The sequence below is a fragment of the Thunnus thynnus genome, chromosome 3 (genome assembly GCF_963924715.1).
Source record: "Thunnus thynnus chromosome 3, fThuThy2.1, whole genome shotgun sequence".
NCBI lineage: Eukaryota > Metazoa > Chordata > Actinopteri > Scombriformes > Scombridae > Thunnus > Thunnus thynnus.
Window position 1 is genome coordinate 15394475 of NC_089519.1, and position 24854 is coordinate 15419328.

The window sequence follows — 24854 nt, forward strand, 5'->3', positions numbered from 1 at the left end:
AATATATATATATATCTGCTTTATGGTGTGTACATCTTTTTTTCCTCACCATTCATCTGAGCAACATTATATAATAAAATGATTAACTGATGAAAAAAAAGCTAAGCTAAGATTTACAAGAAGTGCAAAGGACGGAGCTGGCAGGCATGAGGAGTCACAGGTAGTTTTCAAAAAATTTACAAGAAATATGTAACAAAGGTTCTGGGCCCATAAAAGAACTAAACAGAACTAAACTCAGGCTATGCCACTTAACAAACTGAACACAAAGGGAAACATATGTAATGGCTGATCGGACCATTTTGACACAAAAAGGGGTAATACACAAACACACTACCAACTGAAAGGACAATTCTTCAAAGGTGAAGTTATTTCAATAATAACCTAAACAAAAATACTGAAACCTAATATATTCTAAAGAAACAACCAGAATATCTAAACGAATTACCAGGTCCTTAAAAACATTGCTGTAGCTGTGTATGATGACACAAGTGTCCCCAAATCCTCTCAGATTGCACTGCAGTAATCACAGTTTACTGCAGCATGACCAGTCTTGAAATCAAGAGTAGCGTCTTGCATCTGCAGAAAAGAATGTAAATGCTTCACCCAACTGGAGTTCAGCTTGTTAGATTTATGACCTTCAGGGTTCTCAAACACCATCCCTGAATAAGGAAGCTGTAAAAGAACCAGCCTGGACATGTGTCCTTGTGGAAAATGATGTGTAGCTTTCAGTCACACAAGTAGATGTGTAAATAAAAACAGGCAGTTGGAAAGGACTGGAATAGTATTCATGCAGTTCAATTGATCATTTCATCAGATGGTCGATGGTCAGGAATGAGGTGGACATGCAGAGAATCAATACTCAAGCCCACAGTAAATTTCCCAGGAGAAAAGGTTTGATAGTGCAAGAATTGTGTGTCATCTCAGAGTCCTTCACATCTGACTGCAACCAGATATGTTTTTCCCAGATCTGTGGGCAAATAAGAAGCAAACCCAAGACCCAACTCTTCATCAGCTATTAAATACCAAAAGTCGATTAAATTAAAAAAATTAAAAACTCTGATTTTATACTTTACAATCTTTCAAAAGGGAAAAGGGTATTTTTTAAAGTAAAATCTACACTGTGTTAACAATAATTAAAAAGTGTTGACATTTATCTTCCTGCTGCTGTGAAAATCTGCACAGAAAAGAGGAAGTGTTTTTGTTGGAAGCATGAATATATATAGCAGTCGATTTTTGTTCCTTTGTATGTGAACTTAGATCCTCATTATATTTAGCAGTGACCTTTTCTCTGCAGCACATTTCATAACCTGGTGTCATTTTGTATAATTCATGCTCAAAAGCATGGAAAGAATTGAAATTATTGAAAGTAAAGTAAAAATGTGGACAAAATGAGAAAACCTTTCTGTTGTATTGTATTATATTGTTAAACTGTTCCTCTTTTCTGTACTTACGAGTGTAAGACAAGAGCAACCCTATATATTTATATTAAATTAATCAGTATATTTAAATGTGAGAAAGATCAAAGTTTGTGATTATTATGATGATTAGACCTTAAGTGGGACTACATTAAGTTTATATTTAACATGTTTTGGTTTATGTTTAAATGTGTAAATTTAAATAAATAAAATGATTTACATGTAAATTGTGAATACGTTTATCTATCTATCCTAAACTAGATCTGTCTCCCTCACTGTTGCAATCATGGTTACACCTATACGTGCGTATGTGTGCACACCTATGAGGATCATATTTCAAGAATGTTTGACTATGGACACACCCCGACCCTGCTATTCACCAAAAGGAAAAAAAAGAAAACCTCATATGTGATTCTGAATCCAAAGGCCAGCAGTGAAGTGCTCAAGCGTCATAGATGGACTCTCAGACCAAAACAGGGAAGGTTTACCTCCAACCACTCAAAGCTGGCAAAGTGAGTACAGAGATATTATAATCTAGTCTGCTGCTCTTTTTCAGTGAGTTGCTTTTAGTGCTCATTCCAGAGTCAAGCAGATGACATGACGTTGAACTTTGTTTGCTAACAGCGCTTAATAATTGTTAAGTATTAAGAGTACAGTAATGGGAACATTATCATATCAACCTGATAGGAAAACTCAGTAAACTGACTTGACGCAACATAAATAGTTAATAAGTGACTCAGAAAGATGATATACCGTTTTACTGGCCCACAGTAAATTACTACATTGCTCGATGCTTTTGTCATAGTTTCGTTCAGATTCCACAGTTAGCCGAAAGAATGAAACACGAGCCGAAACTTATGGTTGAAAAGCTCTGAGTCTTTCTGTGTGTTGCTCTAACGAGAAACCAGAGCAAGTGGACAAGTTGGAACACAACTCAGTATCCATGTAACACATTCCTGCGCTGCACCGACACAAAGCACGCATTCACAAAATGTGCTATCAGTGAACTGACTGATTGTAGTCTCAACCATCACACCTAAAGTAATTTTAGAGATGCAAAGGCTAAGGATTCATTTCACATAATCAATTACAAATCACTGTAAATATATTTAAATGCATCAGATAAAATAAAGGATATGTCAGTGACTTCTAGTGCTATAATATAAGTTTAAAAGTTAACATGATATTTGTTACTTAACAGCACTACAAAACTTATAAGAATAGGCATGCATTTCTTCTTTTATGTTGATAGGAGGACTGTGTCAGAGATTACACAGATACAGTAGGATGTGACTAATATTTACTTTCTGTGTAACACGTGGGAGGATCAAAACTATCACTTCCATGACGAAATGTTTAGGTTGAGGGTGTGTGTTTAGATAGCTCAGGAAGAGGAGAAAAGTATTTAATCCATCATAAGCTTCAACTATGTAACTAGTCGGTGACACATTCACGCTATATTGTAGTTAGTATTATTCTGTCATAACCAGCATCTTCTTCCTCTGTCTCTCTCCTCTCAGAAATGGAAGCCAGTGTGCTTGTCTCTGTTTCCCCACAGCAGCAATGGAGTGGGTCGACTGGAGATCCAGAATATGGGAGGTACGCTAATGTTATCTTGTTTCAGCACTTCCAGTTCATCATTACAATTGCCTTGTAGTTTTTGCTATAATTTCTTTTGGTTTTAATAACATTGCACTCACCAAGCTAGATCTGGGAACACAAGTTTTCACTAGGCAGGGAAGTCTAATGGAAGAAGCTATTAAGATGCATTATGGGAAAATCTTTTTGGAGTTTGATCCATACTAGGGACTAAAAGTCAGAATATCTGCTACATCTGCTTATTTTTGTAATGTGTCTCTTGCAAGCCTGCCAACCTGGTGGAAATTCAATACTAAAGCCCATCCAAAATGTCAGCAATAATCGATCATTACACAGCTGTGTGGCTGTGTAGAAGGTCAAAGTTAAACCAGGAAGTTTGTCTGTAAACTGTAATGGATGATGGATGGACATGTCGGTAGTCCTTTATCATTTTCTCTTCCAAAAAAAGCATTGTCTAAACTGGGGCTTTGTTTACGTCCTATCTGCCTGTCTGACTGGTTCTTGCCTCATCAGGTTGATGGATACAATAGGAATGATGAACAAAATAAGGCCCAGTGCTAAAAAAAAGGGATTATCCTTTAATTCATCTTGTAACACTAAACTTCATATTTGATATATTTCATATACACTTATCCTCCAGTTACAGAATGGTGCATCTGAAATGCTCTTCACCAAACTGTATGCCCAAAATATATCAGAGGTTGGGTAGAACAACGGCTGAAAACAAGAATCCCTGAGAAGCTAAACATAAAGCCAGAGAAAGCACAAGCAGGGAGAGATGAGTGCAGCGCCTGTCATGGGGAATCATGGAGAAACAGCCCACAGGTGGATGCTGTGTGGTGGTGGTGGATGTGTGTGACGTGTATGCAGCAGCAGGGCGAGCGGCAGCAGCAGAACATGAGCAGTGAGTTTGACAGCTTAAATAGACCCCAGAATTGGAGATGGTCTTATGTAAGCTCAGCGGATGCATTTGCATGACGCATTGCCTCTTGAGTAATCCGTGTGAACTTGCATGCAGGCTTCACTTGTGCACATATTACACATGCTGTACATATTGAATAATCCAAAGAACAAAAAGTAACATGAAGAGGTGTTTTAGAATGATAAGATGAGTAACATGACTTCAAAAAAGGGAACACATAATCAGCCGTAAGTGGTGGAGAAAGTTAACTGTGGGGTGCAGACGGGCAAAGTAGTTGAAAGTACTTCAGCTGCAGTGAGGAAAGTGAAGTGTGGTGTAACTAAGTGGATGTTAGACTCTGTGTACTGTTATGAATGCTGCTGTGTGTGATGACCATGTTCCAGCTAAGGTGGGTCCCAAAAGGATGTGATGATGCACACTGAGGCAGGGTGTTTGTGAGGACAGTCAATTTGGAGGCTTCCAAACAGAGTGAGTTGACCTGAAAGTGCCTAAGTGGCTGCCATGATAAAAGCTGGTTGAATTAGTCAGAGAGGACGAGGAAGGAGCTGCAGTGCTTCTAGAGCCTGAAACAGGAGTCTCCTGTTGTGTAAAAGGAAAGAATTAATTCCAGCTCACAATGCAGGTGTTTCTGATTTTGTCCAGTAAATACATGTTATAGATTTCAGAGCCATGAACCTCATCACTCCAATCTGCCATACACGGGGCTTCTCAAAGAAATTTTGACAAATTTCAGCCTGACCTTTATGTTCTTAAAAGGCTATGCTGAAGACATGAATATGAAGATTTTGACCTCTAGTATCTAGTGTTTTTGTGTATATAATTTGATTTGGTATTTAGTTCTTATTTACTTGAGTACAATTTATTAGTATAACTTTTTTAAATGTGTATAGTTTTTTTACATGGACTTTGCCATTGTTTATTTCTATGAATTATCTCTTTATCTTTCCTTCAACTCATGATGTTTTCCATCAGTGTCAGTGAAAAGTGGTTAGAAAAAGCAAAATGAGACAGGAAGTCATTTTAAAAAACTATTTTGTCAAAATAGGACTCCTGAATGCTGGCGAGAGTCACAAATACACCAGAGATTAACTAATGAGTCAACTTAGGTCTGTCAAAGTCCTCCACCTAAAGGTGTTGTTAGTGTGTTAGTGTCCAAAGTCCAAAGTGTAACAGCGTGCAGTGTTTTGCTTTGCTTGTCAAGTAGGTGTGTGAGACTTTTAGTTCTATTGGGAAAACACAAGTTTTATCTGATCCACAAAATACATTTTACATTCATAGCATTGACAATAATTATTTTGGCATAAAGAAATAAGGGAGAATAAACTTCAGATTTATACAGAATCAAAATTCTTCCCTTTGAATTCTGTGTGACCTGTCTGTATACATTTACTTTTTCTTGCTATTTCCTGACAAATGCTGTATTCTGTTATTCAATATTCACTCTTAAAAATGGGTCTGTTGTTTAGCCCCTATATATGAAGAATGATTTTTATCTAACTTGTCAATTTTTTATTGTGTCTCTGTTTGTCTTGTTTTTATGCTGTTTTATTCTTCTTTGTCCTCACTGTGGGGCAGCAGGAAACCAGCTGGTAATGTTTCACGTTGCTCTGTGGTTGTTCCTTCTAAAGAAAAGAGAAAAAAAAATGGAAATAGATTCACACAAAACAAGAGAGACAGTGTATTTACCAAAGGTTCTGGAATTCAATCTCACTTCAGGTGCAGTTATACATGGATAATGTGTATATGCTGAAACAAGCATGTCGCACTTCTTCTATTATTACAATCAGTGATGTCAGAGCATATGTTTTGAGAATGTGAAGATGAATTCATTTAAAACATGTTGAAATTACTTGTCATCCCATCAACATCATTTCTTTTGCATGTGAAGCAGCACTGAAATCACAGTCTGCTTTCACAAGATGGCGCCATATCCCTTCCATGTGACATGATATTCAGCACATACATGTGCTATTCTGACAATCACACTCATATTGTGTATAGGTATTTTGTTTTTCTTCATCATTCTATTAAAGTTGCTTTAAAAAATCAACATCAACATTCCAAAACTGACATCTGGACATAAAAAGAACAAATGAAGAATTAAAGTACATTCAAAGATTTATGTGTAAATCCAGTAACACCAGATGAACCTTTGGGCAAATGACCAAGATATGACAGCCAACTTCAAAACAATATTTTAAAGTAACTATGGCAAACATCTGAACACCTGAGATGCTTCAACATAAACAGAATAGAAGCTCTTGGTCTCTGAGCCCCATTAAGTAAAACAAGGCAGAACTATTTGTAAACATTAATAACATTAAATGAATATTAATTATTATCCAGTGACAGCTCAATGCTGTTGACTGGATTGTCTTCAACAGATACTGTATTTCCATTTACTGCATATCACTGGTGTAAAGGAGGAGTTCCCAAACGTTTTCAGCTTGAGACCCAAAAGAGAAAAAAAGAAAAAAAATTACATCATGAATTGCCATAACATCTACATTTAAACTACTGATAAAGAACACAACAAACCATGAATTTAAAATGTATATGAAATGTATTTATTTCATCATAAAAGTACATGACAACAATAATCAAATTTGCTGAGTGTAATGTTAAGTTTCTCACCACCTCAAAATATGTACATACAATTTTGTAACACTTTTAAATGAACAAACATGTTCTACTCACCTTTCTATTTCTCACTCCTTTCTCAACTCTCCATTTCTCCATTTCCCCTCCCTCTGTCCCTCAACCTTAAACCCCAACACTGAGCAACATTCTGATGCTAGAAGGGCTGTAATATTTCCTCAATGGCACAATGAAATCTAATGAGAGGTGTGTGGTTGGTTGAAGTTTTCAACCAGCACATCTATTCTGGGCTTGGTTTTTGAAAGTCTGAGGTCATGCTGTGCATTTAGTCTATTTCTGTATTTGTTTTTCAGGTATGCTAGATTGGAAAACCTAGATTCAGTATCTCGGTGCCAAACTGAATCAACACATCTACAGCTTTCCTAGTTAAGCAGGAGAACTCTACCTGGAAATGAGCAATCCAAAACTGTGAGAGGGTGATTGTCTCAAAAGGCATTACTGCCATAGTTGAGCTACAGTGTGACCAGTGCCTCTAACTCTGTCTGACTTAAACCAGCTATAGTGATGACATAGCTTGTAAGGGATACTTCACCCACTAAAGGTTTTGAGATCCTTGTGAGTCCTGTAGACCAGACATGTGCTCAACTATGTCCTGCTTCACAGAGCCACTCAGGGGAACACCTGTGGTCTCTTAGTAGGCAGAGAGGACAGGAAACATTGCCAGTTCTCCTGCACCCAGCTGGGACTGCCACAGATTCAGGCATGCAGTGAATCCTTGAATTCCATCTTCCAGCTCCAAAATGTTGTTCTCCTTTCCTTTGTGTTCAGTGTGTCGAGCTTATTAAAAATGACTTCAAGATATAGGCGAATCTTGCCATTCCTGAAAATGCTTGGCAAGGTTAGGGTCTTCATTCTTGAGGTAGGCCATGACCTCTTCCCTCTGCGTCCACACTCTCTGCAGAACGAGCAGGTGCTCATGCTCTGCCCCCATTTCCCTGCATATCTCTGGGAAGAGCCTTGATTGTAGTGGTTGCTTTTTGATTAGATTCACTACTCTCACAACTACATCAAAAACCTCTCCTAGGTCATGCTGTAATGCTTGCAATGCAATACAGTTAATCCTTTCCAATTTGAAGTCTTTCAAATTTGAGTCCACCACTCTGAAAATATCCTCTCCTGTTGTTTTTGTGTTGTAGGGATCATGCACCATTTTATGTAGGGCATTTAGATTAAATTTGGCTATCAGAAATAAATAATAATTATCAGAAATAAGTCATAATTCTATTAAGTAATATGACTTAATTTTCATTAAGTCCTCTTCAGGGCACTACTGTAAAAGACAGGGAAAATTGATAACCAATTAATTATTTCAGTCTAATTAAATATACTAACCATCAATAGGGAACTCTGATTAACAATTAACTTAATAACTACAACCAAAATCACCATGTGTGTGTGTGTGTCTGTGTGAATTGCAAGCAAAACTCAAAAGATTCAAAATGTTTGACAAAGTGATGGACTCATGTCCAAAATGACATCTCAGGTCGTGTGTGTGTGTGTCTTTGTCCTGCCTCCCAGGTCAGAAACAAAGGAGTTTATAAAGTGGGAACTTTGAGTTTCCTCTCTGTCTGTGTTTAAAGCCAATTCCTGTAGGACACGGTGCCAAGTTAAAAAATATGTTAGTTAGTGTGAATGCAAAATGTGTTAGTAACTCCAGTCCTATGAATACATGTGTGAAGTATAAACTAACATCACCTCAGCGGCGTCACTATCCAAAATCTAAATTATGAACAGACATTGTACAATTAAGCTCAATGAACACCATTAAATCAAATCAACACACACAACATGTACACCAACAACATTAAATATTCTTGTGCTTAGCCATGTGCAATGTTATGCTATGTTATGCTAACATATGACTAATCTAGCTGCAGTGAAAATGTTTTGTGTTCAATATATTCCCTCTGTAACCGACTTTTGAATATCTTCTGCCATGTCCTTGACAGACTCAACTTTGTTTGCTGCTTTCTCACCCAAAAGAGAGAGAGACACACACACACACACATCTTTCAACATGGTTTTATCAGCTGCTCCCCAATGAAATGGGGATTCTTTGTCTTGGCAATGTGGAGGCTGACTTGGTATGATGCCTTCAGTGTTGCTCTGTTCCCTTTGAATGCCTAGTAGATGAAAGAGAGGATATTATCGTTAAAAATCACCACTCTCACTGGTCACCATCACATTTGTCACACACACACATACACACACGAAGAATTTCTGACATTTGACTGGCATGGAAACTAACACACATACACACTTAACTAATACAAACATAAAAAACACATAACTGACTCTTCCACTGTCAAAACAATGTTGAATAAATGCACTTTGTTGTCTAATCCGCATTAGGGACAAGTCCGCAAGTTAGGGGCGGAATGTCGTGCATGACTGTTGTGTGGTGTTGGCTGTTGCTGCGACACGGAGCCAGTTTGGTAAATGAGCAAATACAGGAGAACCTTGTGAAAAGTGACATTACAAAAAAAATAAACTTTATGGCTAGCTAGCTAACTTTATTTCATCTCCAATTCGCAGGCTAATGTCAGTTGCAGCTAGCAAGATAACGTCAGCCATCATGGCTAACACTGACAAGTAATGTTAGCTAGCTAGCAACATACATACTAGTCACCATCTAACCAGTGAAAGTAACAGACACACAAAACAATTCAAATGCTACACAAACACAACTTACTTTTCCACTGTCAAAACACTGTCACCTTAAAGGACCAGTGTGTAGGATTTAGTGGCATCTAGCAGTGAGGTTGCAGATTGCAACAAACTGACCCCCTCTTCCAAGCTTGTAGGAGAATCTATGGTGGCTGTGAAACTTGCGAAAAATGTGAAAGGCCCTCTCTGGAGTCAGTGTTTGGTTTGTCCATTCTGGGCTACTGTAAAAACATGGCGGTGCAACATAGTGGGCTCCATGGAAGAAGACCCACTCCCTATATAGATATAAAGTGCTCATTCTAAGGTAACGAAAACACAAGCTTTTTAATTTCAGGTGATTATACACTAATTAAAACATACTTATGAATATTATACTCCATTTCTGCTAAGTCTGTTCTGCTAGATGCCACTAAATTCAACACATTGTCTCCTGAACATCTCTTCTTTGCAGAGGAAACATTCTTTTGACTTTGTTCATTTTAAAGTTCTTATTACTGAGCATCTCCCCACATAAAATACATTGAGGCCTCTGCTCTGCATTTAGAATGGCTTTGGTGAAACCAAAGTTTATGAACTCTCGTATTTTCATTTCGACATCATGCATGAGAGTGAGAGCGAGGGAATCACAGAAGTCACACTCAACGTTACCTCAGCCCAGCCTATGCCAGAGAGCATGAACATGTTTTCAGGTCCAGGATCGTGAGGGGGGGGGGCACAGACAGCATCTGAGCTGAACAGACCAGCGTAGCAAAAAAGAACACTCATCTTCTATTTTAATTTTCAAAATGAATTCACATATCATAGAACTGTTACCCATTTTGGGTTGCGAGCCTAAGTTTGGGAAACGCTGGTGTAAAGTAAATAGATTTAAACCTACAGGTTTCTTTTAAGGGAAAATTGCTACATCTGTCAGCCAAAAGGCTACTCACACCTCCTGCTTAAAGATATCACCTGTGGCAATTTGGCATTCAGGAAAGTTGCCTTGTGCAGTTTCTCCATCCTGAGAAAGTGTGTGTTATGCAGTCTAGAATACTCTCTCTGCTGAAACGGGCTTACAACAATACAAAGTGTATGTGATTGCTGTATGTGTTTGGCAAATAAGCTTGATGAGGTGGTTTGTCCCTTATTTCTGAGAGTATGATATATTAGAACCAATACTGATGCATTCACACACATTAATCATGTTGTTCAAGAGATTAATTAATACATTACACATCATATAATTCTTTTTCACAAAATACAGGCCTGCTCTGGGAAAGGTGTTTAAGGTGGAAAGATATTTTGAATAAAATAATCTTCAGATATGAGTTGTAACTCTTTGCTGATGGGCATATATTTGAACCTAACAGGCCTGTGTCTGTTTGTCCATCATGTATCCTGCAGGGGGCGGGGCAGGAGGTGATCACAGCGCTGTGGTCAGGAGACATCACCAGCCTCATGGGGACAGGAAGCTGAAAGTGGTCCGACTGTCCGAGCTGATTAGTGTCCTCAGACTCCCCCCAAATGCTGAGGCCTGTCCCATGGTCAGTTTTTCTGGGTGTTTATAATGTTTGCATTTATCAGTAATAGTTAAAACAGATGAAAATACTACAAGCTGCTCTCTGTGCTGTTTGCAGGAGAACATGTCAGCATTTTGTGTGGAGACACAGGACAGAACAATGGTGTTTGCTGCACTCAAAGACGACTGCGTGGACTGGGTGGAAAAACTGTGTCAAAGCACCTTTCAGGTGAGAGGGGGGCAGAAATTACCTAAATTGTATTAATGGTTAGTACCTTGATAATTATTACTTCAGGCAAAACAGGTTACATCAGTGTCCTGTAAAAAAGCCAAGAGAAGTTCTGAGAGCTCATCATCAACAGTATTTAGGTGTGCTATACTGTAATTATCGACTAATTGGGATAAAAAGTAGTTTTTATGGCTCAGCAGAGTTCAGAGTAATTAGTCAAGTTTGCATACAACACCTGTTCCAAAGGCATTCTTTTGTAATTTGATTTAGTGTAACAACCCTTTTCTTCCCCTCACTCTCTCTGTGTCTTTGTCTCTCAGAGAGGTGGTGGCTCAAGCCCTAATCAGTTTCATATGGAAGAAAACCAGATATATGCCACAGTAAAGGAAGGTAAATCTCCCCTGTACTCTGCTCCTACTCTTTCATCTTCTCCTCTATTTTGCCATTTTTTCTCCTCTCTGTGTTTCATTACTTCCACAACCCACCATAATCCTACTGTCATCACTTCTCTTAATGTGACACTTATTTCTTACCTGTCCTGTTTAGAGGAGATTTGTTGTTGATGGTATGTAAAAGAAACTTAACAAGAAAATGATTGAGTCGAGCGAGTTCAAAAGTGTACTTGATTGGTGATTGGCTACACTTAGCACACACATGGGGGAGGTAACTTGTTTGTAATTTGCAGCCAATGTAAGCAAATGTGTCTGCATGAAACAAACCTAAATAGATAGGTTGTTTTGGTATATTTTGGCAAAAATATGAGTATTTAGAACATATTGAGCAAATAATGAACGGCAGTAAAACTGTTTGTTGTGAATCTATTGTAACTACTGTGAATCCAAGTTAACTATAGCTGCCGTCCTCCAGGAAGGGGCAGGCTACAACTTTCTTAGAGCTAACTTTTCATGCCCACATTTGATCGAAACATACAGTAGGTTTTCGGTAGAGTATGTTAAAGGTACTCTTAAGAGTTTCTGACCTCTAGTAGTGCTATTGAGTGGGTACATGTTGTGTTTGTCTCATTTGTGCATGGACACAAGGACACACGTGCATGTGGGTGGCGCAATACACAGTCTTGCCAATGGTTTCACACTATTACAGTGATCTACAGGTGACGGTAATCCACCGAGAAACACAGCAATGTGCCAACAAAGGCAGGGAAGAAGAAGACTGCAAGCTAGTAAACTTGAATGTAGGATTTAAAATGCTTTCAAAATCGGCTTTGCAAATGTTTTATGAGCAAGTAAATTCATTCAACAAATTTTTGGTGGTCTTTTGGTGAGGAACACTCAATGTAAATATAACTTGTTTGTTTACAAGAAAACTCCACAGGGCATCTCAAACTCTAAGGGCCAAATCCACAAAGGCTTCTGCGGCCGCTAAAAATGAGCAAATGAGCAAATTGCACTCAGCTGCAGAACTTTATGGGCATGTTTGCGCCGGCATATTATAAAAAAAGTCTTTTGTGAATAGGACCTTAAAGCAGGGCAGATTGCAGGCGCAAATACTACGTGATTCACAGTGCTATTAGCGGGCGCAATCCATTCTTTGTGGATTTGGCCCTAAGTATTGAGGATTGAACAATGTTCTGCTTTATCAAACTGCAAGCTATTTTATTTTCACAATAGTGACTGAGAGGATTCTCTCTCTTCTCTCCAGCCTCAGAGTTCTGGGTGGTGGTGCAGAGGACAGATGCAGCATTACGTTGTGGCCTCCAGGGGTCATACTGGCTGCAGGTGGGGCAAGAATCGCTACTTCTGAGAGAAACACAGAAGATGAATGTTATTAGAGAATGGCCATACAAACTGCTGAGGCGATATGGAAAAGATAAGGTAAGGTTTGCAATATCCTAAGCAATCGACCCAGCTTTCCTGAATTTTAAAACTAAATAATACAAGTTTCACATGGATTGGATTGCAAAGGTGTTGCATTGCATTGTTTTTCATTCTTAGAATTTTCATTACATGAAGATACCTTATATGGCTCTTTGTGTTTACTTATCAGCTGGCCTTAACAATTGAAGCAGGCAGACGCTGCGACTCTGGTCCTGGAACCTTCACCTTTGAGACACAGCAGCCTGAGAAAATATTCTCCCTGATTCAAAGTACCATCAAACAGAAGTCTTCATCTGGTACTTCAGGCAACCATAACCAAGAGGGTGAGAGAGTTATTGTAACCAACATACAGGCTCATTCCCCTCTCCCAAAAATACCTGATATGACCAGTATGGCTTCCATTCTGGAAAACAAACTGCGGACACAGGAGAAGACATCAGAAGAGAGTGTGCATGTTCAAGAAGATCAAGTTGGTTCATCAGAATGTGGGTCAGCACAGCCAGCTCCTATCACCCTCATGCCTCTCCCATTGGTCCCCACACATGACAGCCCCTCTGGAGTTTGTCATGGTGGCCAATCAGAAGCTGTATATGCTGACCCAGCTGATTGCCTCCAATCTACGCCAAAACCCCAAGTGACCACAGCTCTGTATGTAGACCCTGCAAGCGTTCTTCCACTTCAACCCCCCAGTTCAAGAGAACCCGTCACTCTGCCTTCTGATTCCTCCACTCCCTGCTTCATCATCAGTCGTCAAGATTCAATCTACTCAGAGGTGTATGACAAAGTCAGCCCAGTCCAGAGCAAACCGAATGTCGTTAAGAGCAAAGGAAAGATGAAGGGTTTTGCAGATGATGAACCCATTTATACTGAGCCCCTGAGCAAGAAGGAGTCTCATAAAAATGAAACCAAACCAGACCCGTTTGCCCACCTTTATGCTCAAGTTTGCAAAACAACTCCAGCTTCTAGTCCCTCTTCATCTTCTAACACCACCCCGTCCTTCTCTGCGTCCTCTTCCCCTGTTACCACCAGTATGACCACAGCAAAAGCCTCGGACCAATCTCTTGATGATGTCATCTATGAAAACCTGGGCATTATTTAATTCAGCCATTTAAATCAACTGAGTACCAAAATGCTTTACCTACTTCTGCAGTATGTAAAGCCTAACTGCACTTGCTGTTGTGTGTATGTATTCAAACAATTTGCTTGTGTCCATTCATGTGTTACTGTCTATTCAAAAATCAACTAGTTGTGAACAAATTAAAATTTACTGTATGTGTAATGGTTTGGCTTACTAAACTAACCTTTCTTAGAGAGGGACAAATTTCTGAGTTCTACAGCTGAAAATGCTTAAAGAGGGAATTCCACCCTAAAAAGCCCAACTTTGGAAGATACTCCCTTTGACTAACTGCTGAAGCCTCATATTAACCTCAAGTAAACTTTTGAATTTATTTTGCACGAATGAGAGCTGTGGATTTTTTCCCATATCTTTTACACTGGAAGCTCATTTGGAAGAATTCTCTTAATGCACAGTATTTTAGGACAGACCTAAAAAAATGTGAATCTATATTTTAATAGGGACCCAACAGTATCCATGTAGGGACAAATATCACTGAGACCTTCTGTTCAAAACTGCATTGGAGAACCTCCTCTATTAACACTATTGCTAGATTGACATATTCACATTCTGGGGCATATAGGGTGTTCTTCCACAGCCTGGACAATGTGAGCGCAAGCACAAATTCAAACCGTATCAAGATGATAAAACTGTTCAATTAAATCAAGACAGTCTCAATGTAAAAATGTTTTGTAAATATTCCGAGAATAACTAAAAAAAAATCTAATCAATGGACTGAATTTGCAAATTTCAGACAATTTGTATGCACTGCACAGGGATACATGATATATTTTTCTAATGCCATAAGGTTGACAATATATTAAATTATTAAATCCATGTAGATTAGTTTTCTTATGATATTGTTTTGTTGAGTAACTCAAATAAGCATGTTTACAAAGAATGTCATATCATTGCTTTTCATGTGTGTCTGATTTTTTGTTATAATGCTGTATAAATAGCAGACGAAATAAGTATTTGTTGCTTTTATAGAGCATTTCTGAAAGTATTAGTAAAAGTTATGTATTGCCCACACCTCTTTTTATCTGAACAAACTAGGCTGTTCCATGAACACATAACCAATATAGATCATATTTTTATATGTAAATATATTTACTTTTTTTTTTAACCACAAATGAATGTTGTACAAAATGTTGTATGTGTTGGCCACATTCATTTTATACAAATCAACCAATTTCTCTTTGGTATTTAAAGCATGCCAATGTAACTTTTGAAAGAAAAACACACTCCTCCTTTTATAAATCAAAGTTCACTTCATTAGCATTAAAATGCACCATTGATCAACTCTATACGCTCAAGGGTCTGTCCCTACAACTTTACCTGGTCTGGTATGACCAGCAGCTTATGATGTCTAATATTAGTTAATGTAAGCAAACGTCAGACCGATGTTACTGTATAAAAACAAAAACTACAGTAAGCCAGCTCACTGACTTTATGACTCTACTCAACTTCTGTTACTATTATTATTTTTCTGCCCAAGAAAAAGAGTAAACCTAGAAAGTCTCCTGAACCCTGGCACTAATTTCCAGAGTCTCCTTGTTAATTTTATTGGAGAGTCTGCTTGGCATTCTTATTGATACCCTGGTGTTCCTGCTTCTGTTCTGTAGACTCCTCTAGTGTTTTAATATGCCCTCCCCAGAATAATGTACTATTTGGATTAATTTTGTACTGATAGATTGTGTTACATGTATGTTCATGTATCATATTCTGACACGATCACTTGGATGTTTTGTCATGATCAGATGATCTTTAAAGTTATTGTTGCAGTATTAACATTGTTATTGAATAAAACCTTGTTTTTGACAGTAGTTATGGTTGGCATTTTTTTTCAGCAATGGCCATTCAATTATTTAGATTTGTAACTACCTTTCAGTGTAGCATATTTCATCGTTAGTGGTGGAGTCCACCATTCCCAGCTACATTATGCGTTTGGTTGCACTATAAACAGATAGATCAGTTGCTATTCTGTCTGCCTAAAGAATGTTTGCTATAGCATTAAAAGTTCTATTTGTAAGAGTCAGAAATTCCCTCTTATTAGTGACACCGGTGGCTATTAAATGAGCTGCAGTCAACATGTATATAATATCGACTATTGCAGGTGATGTCTTTTTCTTCGATTACACTTCTCATAATGACATAAAAGATGTCTGATGTGTTTTGCAATTGGTTTCAGCAAAGTATCTCTAACTCCAAGTCAGTCAGCCCCTGCTGTATGTACTAGAGATGTGAAGAGAGCCCAGTATTTGTATCTATATTTGTAGAGGCAGCAAAATTATTTATACTTGTATTTGTATTTGAATAAAATTGGAAATAGACGTAAAAATCCAGTTTTTGTTTTTATTACGCTTTTAATTTTAGGATATTAAAGTGTTAAAATAAGTGTTTATGAATAAACTATCTTATGACAGAGGTCCCCACAATGGGTCTCGAACTGGAGTCTAGAGATCCAGATCATAGACGACTGGACTGACTACTGAACTAAAACTAAATGCATTGCAAATGCGCAAACAGACCTCTACTTATTTATACACCCGTAACACCGTGTTATGTGTAGAGAAGAACTTCAAAGGCGATTTTTGCTTTGCACTTTTCATTTATTGCCTATTTTTTACAAGTAGGAGAACAACAGGTTATGTAGAGTCCCTTGGGAGCACTTTTTGTGTGTCAGTAGCTCAGCTTTATCTCCGGTGAACACCCCCAACTCTGGGAGTGATGTCCAAATTAGTAAATGTGCGTCATGTAGCAGGTGAATGTGACTTTCCTAGTTGAGACCTGCTGATAGATGTTACAGCAGAGGAGAGAGATAGTGATGTAACTGACCTGCATGCTGGTATTTGACATGTTTTTTTTTCTTCCTGAAAACAAGTAATTTTTAAAATGTTTGTACGAAGTAAGTGTTCGTAAAAAAAAAAACACTATTTGTGCTTTGCTGAATGTATTTGGATTCAGGCACACCCCTAGTATGCACATGTGCACACTCACTCACACACAAACACACACACACAGTAAACACACAGAGACTCCTGCTGCGCTGTGGCCTCTGGCTGGTGAGAGCCAATCTGTACCACCCAATCTGCAAAAATATGCGTTAATCAACCACCCGAACCTGATCCGACCTGCAAACCGCCAACTTTTGTTTTTACCAATTGTGTTTACTAAACAGCGGCAGGCTCAGCGAGCTGTGCTTGGTGAGCAACACGCTGTTGTTTTGTTGTGACGTGTACTTATTATGACCTTTGGACTACCAACAGGACAAACAAAAAGGGGTAAGCTATGTTCTGCTATCGCTGTGGAGCTTGTTTTCTGCTCCTCTGTTGAGGAAATAATGTTTTAGCTGTGTGTGCTCGGGTGTGGGTGACTTGTCACTGCAGGAGTGTTTTGTTGTGAATGTCTTGTGGTCAATGGGGACAGCTAGTCATCTCATTAGCTGGAGAGCTAATATCTGCAGGGTGTTTCTACTCAGATAGCGTCGTTTTTGTTGTGTTGTTGTGTTATTATGCCTGTTGTTTGAGACTTGAGACTTGGGAGCACACAAAAATGTCACATCCTTTGTATTTTCACAGAAAATCTGGCTCTGGTGCTTCACATAGAAATCAGTCCACAGACTGTTTTTTTTTCATTTGTTAAGTTAAAACCTGTTCACTGATTGGCAATAAAAAATATTATTACATGTCAATTGCTTCATAATTCTTACATATAGGACCTTTAAACCACACTTTCAGCTACCACCAGTGACCACAGGTGTCGCCAAATCAACCAGGACTGATGTAAAATGTATTGATTTAAACTGACCACTAGATGGGACTCTTTAACCTTATCAAGTTATTTCTATAGCAGGGTATTAGCAGTGATAGAATATTCAATTCACTAAGAGGAAAATATCTAAATACTGTACCTGTGTTCAAGTTCCTGGCCAACTGAAGAGCTGTCACTTAATTTCCTTCAGTGTATAAACTCAGATCACCATTTCACTCCACTGTTCCACCTGCGTTGAATGTTAATGTGTTCTAGATAATGCATCTTTTTTTTTTATCAATCATTACACACACAGAGCCTACATCCTTTGGGGTACATATAAATGGTTTTGATCATATATTCACAAAGTGAAATCTGTAGAGCTACTGCTTTTTGTCAAAAGAGCCAGAAGACAGAAATGTTAAATTCCTCTATGTTAATTATATTGTCTTTATTCAATTCTATGCTCTCACATTGCATTGGATTTGGTCTAATGTAATCTAGATGTTGAAACTCTGTTCTTGTAGTATTGCCTCTTCCATTACATGGATTTCTATCACTGCTCATGATGGAATTTACCTTATTGACTATGAATTTGTCACAATTAATAAATGTTAACTGAGAGAAGTATATAAAGTATAAATGGGTAATCTATAAAAACTTAGAATCAACCATGACAGCAGGAAATGAAGACACAAACTCAAAATGTTCCCTTATTAACAAGTACACAAGTGTATTATTTCATTTTATTTATATATGCAAGCAAGTTTATGTCTTTACAAATAAAAAAAGCCACTGTCTGCCCAAGCTGTTGGCACAGATATGTACAAAAATGGAGGAGTGAATCAGATAAAGCCTGCTACTAAGCAACCAGAGTGAAGTACAAAAAGTCTAAAATACTATGGAGACAGAAAAAAAAGACTACTCCCAACGTCCAAAATGTCCAACCTGACATAATGCATGGATCTGAAACACGTGATGATCAGTTTATGGTCGCAGACTGACATCAGCTTTTGGATCTGTGGTTCAGTTCATGGTGGACAAGAGCTGAATTTATTCAGGCACAGAGGATCAGATTTTTCATCCTGTGATGCAGAACTGAGGTTTTATAGCTGCAAAAACAGGGAAGAATATCCCAGTTACACAGTCAAAAACAGATCAAATCTTTCTCACGGAAGGTTATAAATCAGATTTCATGTTGTTGAAATTCATGATTTATGCTGACATGGTCAGATTTCTGAATCCTGTCACAAATGTGGGCAGTCAGGATTGTGGAATGGTAAAGTGAGACCATGTTCAGCAGTGGTCAGTGGGTAGACAAGAAGGACGCAGGATTAGTACATGTCAATACACATATTCATCTTCACAAAGAGACATGGGTTAAATGAGGAGACTTGAACAAATGGAGAGCAAGCAGCTCACATCCTCTTCCTGAATCTAACAGCAGCTGGATCTTCTTGTGGCTTAAATACCAAACTTTTAGGTGCTTTGGATTAATTTAAGCTGCATTTACACCGACTGCCAAAGATGACCCAATTTGAATTTTTGCTCAGATGAAAAACTACATTTTTTCATATCTAATTTTGGCCACATTCATATGCAGTGATCCAATTCAAAAGGAATCTAATGCCTGTTAGTTCCTTGCATCCCTCTGAACCCAGGTAGCAGCAGTCATTGTGGACTATAACCAGGCCTCATTCTTTTTCACCTTCAAACGTGATCTAAATCTGCTTGGGTAGTGGTTTGAATCATTATTTAGCCTTGTTAGTGATCTGGCTGTGTGAGCTGTGCAGACTGTGCTTGTTGCTAGGTTACGTGGTGCTTTACTTATGCATCACTGACTCTTGTGTACACATGCAGGTTGTTTCAAGCACGTAAACACAAGAAATCAAATATGAGTCACTTTTGAATTCAAATATTGCAAAAAAAAGAAAAAAAAGAAATCAGAATTGGACATCAAGAGCTGTGGTGTGAATGTAGCCTAAACCCCCATACAGAGAGAGGAAGAGGATGTGAGCACAGGTGGGTACAGGATAATGGGTGGCCAGAGCAATACATTACACATCTGCAAATCCGCTTTATAAACACTAAAGAACACCATGATCATATCACTTAAGACTTGCAATCATAGATTCATGCACTTGTATGCCAGAAATTTACGGCTATGGATTTCTTGTTTCCTTTTTGATTTCATCAAACTGCTACAATATATTGCTCTGGTGGTAAACAACTGAGCAAGCAAGCTAGCTTAGCAACACCATTAGCAACAGGAACCGCAATACTGCACACTGAAAAGTGGAAAACAAAACAAAAACAGCAGAACAGTGCCAGTGGTAAAGAATGATTTTTTTTGTATTGTTTTAATCATTTAAATTATGACCATTGAATGCATAACCATGCCACAAACAACAACTAGATTCACTGTCTTTTTTAATTTTTTTTTTTTTTTTTTACCTAGTATAAGATTTTCTTCATTATTATGAATTCATTCATTTTCATCATTGTTATTTCTTCAGGTTATAACCAATGCTGCAAGACTATACACAGGTCCCACGATGGGGATCTCAATGCACTTACACACCAAGAATTAGAGAGAGAGAGCTCACAATGGTCAATAAGTGCACAAAAAACTATTTTTTTTATCTGAGGTTAAAAACACTGACAAGACATCCATTGTCAGGCAATGAAATGATAGAATACTGTTACTGTAAAACTAGACCCTTAAAAATACTGACTGTATGCAGCCGAGACACACCTGAACAAGACACGAGTCTGGTGGAGTCCCCCCTCCGTGAATATGGTGTTTTTTTTTTTTTCATTTTGTAACTTTCAGCTGCATATACACAACACAAAGAATCTGATTTCAACTTTTTTACCAGTGTGATCGTGGAAGAAATTAGATTCTAATTAGTTTGTGAGAAAATACTACTACGCTGCTCTGATCTTCTCATGGTCATTAACATTTTATAAGAGGCTGGGGTGCCATCTTGTGACCATGTCTGATACTTAAAGGTCTATACTGGTGTTTTTGCACGTCTTACCTCATTTACTACAACTGACGTGATGTATACTTTATATTATTACCAACCCTTTTTCAATATCTGAATGTTTTCTCTACCTTTTAGAATATTGTGAAAATCATCTTGTAGAGACTTGCTGATCTGTAGCATCCATCTGTTTTGTTGGTATTTTCTCTCCTCACTGTGTTTCAAATACTTAAAAACCCCATATCTTATGTGTGTGTGTGTGTGTAAATGCAGCTTTTATAGGGAGTAGAAGCTCAGGACATTGGGACTGAACAACCTCCTCCAGACTCTGTAACCGATAGGAAATCATTCTCCCGGCTGCGCACCTCAACTGTTTCACATATATGTATATCTTTATACAGAGTTAATGTAGGTACAGTGCTTAATACTGCCCACAAAAAGGAAAAGAAAAAACACATTAATTTTTTTCCAATTAAATGAGTTCACATTTAAAAAGTTTCAAAGATTACAAGTTGATAATAAAATAGTGAAATGTTATTGGTGAAAAGTAAAAGAGCAAAGAATTATGGCTCAGAGTGATGGCGGTGGTGGAGTCTGTGTGTGTCTGTGTGTGTGTGTGTGTGTGTCTGTGCTGGTAGTCTCATCAAATCGAACCCTTCAATGACCAACGTCATCACCACTATCACCATCAGCACCACCATCTTCATCATTCTGAACACGCACTGAATTCCCTCTCAGTCATCTCTACTGGCAGATAGAGAATCATCACTTTCCTTCACAGCTTATTACAGGACATAACATACAATCCTTCTATTCTAACGGCTGGTTTAACACATAATACAAACATAACAGGCCTGTACACTGGTGACACACTAAGTTTCATTAGCTTAATTTTCAGATCTTCTTCTTCTGAAGCTGAAGTGGTGTTTACACTGCATAAGAACAAGTAAGGTAATCCTGATTTTTCTCACCATAACTATAGGCTAAAACGAGTGTTATTGGTCATTTCAAAAAATAAAAAGGTTCCTAATTTTAAAATCCAATCCAGGCAGATTACTAAAAACTGCATCCTGGCAAGTGTAGCTTTTGATCTGAGACTAATACAATATTCAGCATTCACAATAAAAACACCCGAGGAGATAATTGAGGCACCAAATATATGAACTGGGAACAGCTTTGGATCCATATGAAACCAATCCAGAAAAGCAAATCATTCCCAGACCATGATTCATTCCCAATAACACTACTGCAGTTCAATCAGTCCCTGCAGCCACCAGTGTTGAGTTTTATCTCCTCTTCCTTAAGCACGTCCAGAGCTTGTTTAAATTTTGAAAACTAACTGTTTCCTTCTTCAAGGGTATGCATCACGCCTATCCACTTCAGACGCCTCACAAAATCCACCAATGGCTTCATAAGATTTTAAAAACTTCACGAAATGCTTCTGTTCTGCTTTACTAGAATCCTCCATCTTTAAAAACATCCGGCTCAGACAGAAAATAACAAGCTCAGCCTTTAAAAAGAAGCCACTCCTGAACAACCAAGACACCATCCACAATTCACAGTAATTATCTGTTCATGTCACCAATGACAAGCCGACTGTTACAGAAGTATCAGTGATTTTTGAAATGTAACTTATGACTGAACAGTAATTTTGGTCACATTAGGGCCTGATGAAAAAAAAGATATGAAAAACAAAACATGACAACAAAAGAATTGAAACTCTTAAGGATGATTGGTGTATACGCATATGTATGTGTGTTTGTGTGTGTGCAGAATCACTGAAATACAGAATCATTACATGAAAATGTGAAAGTGATATAACACCCCCCCAAAACACACACCTGCCCTCTTTAAATACCCCCAATGCTAAAATTACACATAAATGATACTGATAAAAATGTGGCAAAATTCCAAAAAGTGAGAAAAAACATCATTTAACAGACTGATGAGACACGTTAAAAAGACTTTGTGCTGCTAAGATGTGCTGTTTCTGAGGACAAATCACAAGTTTATACAAACTGGGGACGAGGGGGAAAAGGACACAAAGCACCGTTTCACTAGTTGTTTTAAATGGCCTCTTTGAAATCCCCGCTGCCATCTGAAGTACTTATACTCTGATAGTTCAACTGACATGTAATATACAGTAAAAATAAAATACTATTAAGAGAATTTTGACTTACTTATGACATCAATTCATCTGCATATTTTATCAATCAATATATGGTTTCTTTGTTATTGTTACAATTAACTATTAAGCCTTCTTAAGTGCATTCTGTCTCAAAAACCCAACCCCCTGCCCTGCACATGGCCATCTGATGGACATACTGGTCAGTATGTCCAAGAAGAATATGTGGAACAACTAATGAAACTGGGCTCAAGATGAGGAGGTCGCAGAATAGAGGAGAGGTGAGGTCAGAGGAGAAAAGGGGGGAGAAAAAGAGAAGGGAAGGGAGGAAAGTTAGCAAAGCTACCCATTTGTACCCAGGAGGTACAAATTTCCTCAGGGACCATATTTCTCTGCAATACCAGTCATCATAATGTGGCGAAACGACACGACACAGCATGACACCACCATACAACACTGCCTGCACAACACCGACCATTCAGCCACATCTATATGTGTGTGTGTGTGTGTGTGTGTGTGAATGAGTTATGTGTGATGTGTGTACTGCAGGTATTGAGGCTCTTGTGGGGGAGACAGTGACATTGTCCTGCTGGACGGCTCCCCCGTTAAATGATGAGCTCATAGACACCAAATTCATCTGTGTGCTATGCTAACAGTTCCTGTGATGTTGGTATCCATATTGTTGAGTGACAGTAAGCCGGTAACACTGACACAAGTAAAGATGGCAACGTTTAGTTAAGTGTCTGCAATCTTAAAAGGAAAAGCATGGCTGGCCCGAACGCAGGCAAACTACTGGGGGGCCACAAGCAAAAATGTGACATTTCTTTGGGTTCTTTGGGTTTTTTTTGGTATTTCTTCAAGTAATATTTTCTTGTGCTGTTTTATACATACACTGTACTGGTTTGTTTTGCTAAGTGTTTGTAAGGTTTTTGTTGTTTTTTTCTGTGATTATAGGCTAGTTGTAGTTGATTGTTCTGCACATACACACATAGCAAAGCACTTTTAAAACAGCTAACCAATAGTTTTTGGAGGAAAATGATATATAATGCTACCTAGCTAAAAGGCAAACCTTAAATGCCTTGTATAACTTAGAAGTGTTACAGGTTAGCACTGTGAGTGTAGGGGTGGGGGAGGAGAAAGGGATCCTTAGGGCCTTCAAAAAGCCTGAGGCCAGCCCTGGTAAATTTATGTCTTTATATTCAGAAATATTCAAAGTAAAATATCACAAACGGCATAAATCTGATTTATGTTTTTGTAGCATTTTAAAAAATCAATCATGTATTTATCTCACCCAGCAGACTCACTTCCTCTGTCAAGAGAAGTGATAGCTGCTCATGACTTTTGGATCGAATTTCTTCTAAATTTTATTTTTCTACATACAACAGCGAAATGTAGCCATAAAGAATTTTTCATGTTAGAGGTAAAGCTAAAAGCATACTCTCACTCAACATAATGGATGCTTAAGCGTTAGCGTACAACCTGAGCAAATGATCCACTGGGAACACCAGGATGATGTTGGTGTCTGTGTTTTCATCATTTTTTTGTTAGTAACTTCTGCCTACTCATGTCTTTAGTTGTGTGTTGTAGTGTACGATTGTGTATGTTTTTTTTTCACTCATGCATGTACTGTATGTTTCTGCTATCCTTAGGCTTGTGTCAGGCCATGTTTGTGTGTGAGTGTGTGTGAGCATGTATCATCTTGTGTGTGTCTGACAGGTAAGTGTGTGTGTGTCGTTTCTTGTAGGTGTGTGTTTATGTGTAGGCATTGAGGCGTTCTTTGGAGCGTGTAGAGTGGATGTCATGCAGCTCCTGCTCCTCCTTCGACTTGATGTCTTCATACTTCTGCATCCGGCTGGCATCCTTCAGGTAGCCCCAGTTAGCAGCTAGAGCCATCAGGAAGTGGACCTGAGGGAAGAGAGAAGGGTGAGGGTTCATAAGTGTTTGTATGTAGCAAACCAGACCAAATCAAAATAGAAAAAACTCCTAACATGCAAGGTTTCTACATTACAAAATTAGTCCACATGCTACCTGAATAAGAGACAGACAGATCTT

General features: G+C 38.3%; 2 protein-coding genes across 4 annotated transcripts in view; one reads left to right on the forward strand and one right to left on the reverse strand.

Moving 5' to 3' along the window:
- The first annotated feature begins 1789 nt into the window (after positions 1-1789).
- dok1a (docking protein 1a) lies at positions 1790-15770 on the forward strand. The gene is made up of 7 exons (XM_067584443.1): positions 1790-1927; positions 2936-3014; positions 10645-10784; positions 10878-10988; positions 11309-11378; positions 12648-12820; positions 12993-15770. Exons 1-7 carry the CDS (start codon positions 1871-1873, stop codon positions 13920-13922), a joined length of 1560 nt encoding a protein of 519 aa, XP_067440544.1. The 5' UTR covers positions 1790-1870; the 3' UTR covers positions 13923-15770.
- A 2628-nt stretch (positions 15771-18398) lies between these two features.
- The window catches only part of gpm6ab (glycoprotein M6Ab), a 49238-nt gene continuing 42782 nt past the window's right edge, over positions 18399-24854 (reverse strand). For all 3 annotated transcript variants that reach the window (XM_067584445.1, XM_067584446.1, XM_067584444.1), the window contains one exon: positions 18399-24707. In XM_067584445.1, coding sequence (XP_067440546.1) covers positions 24555-24707 — 153 coding nt within the window. In that variant the 3' untranslated portion in view covers positions 18399-24554. The remainder of the gene's footprint in view (positions 24708-24854) is intronic.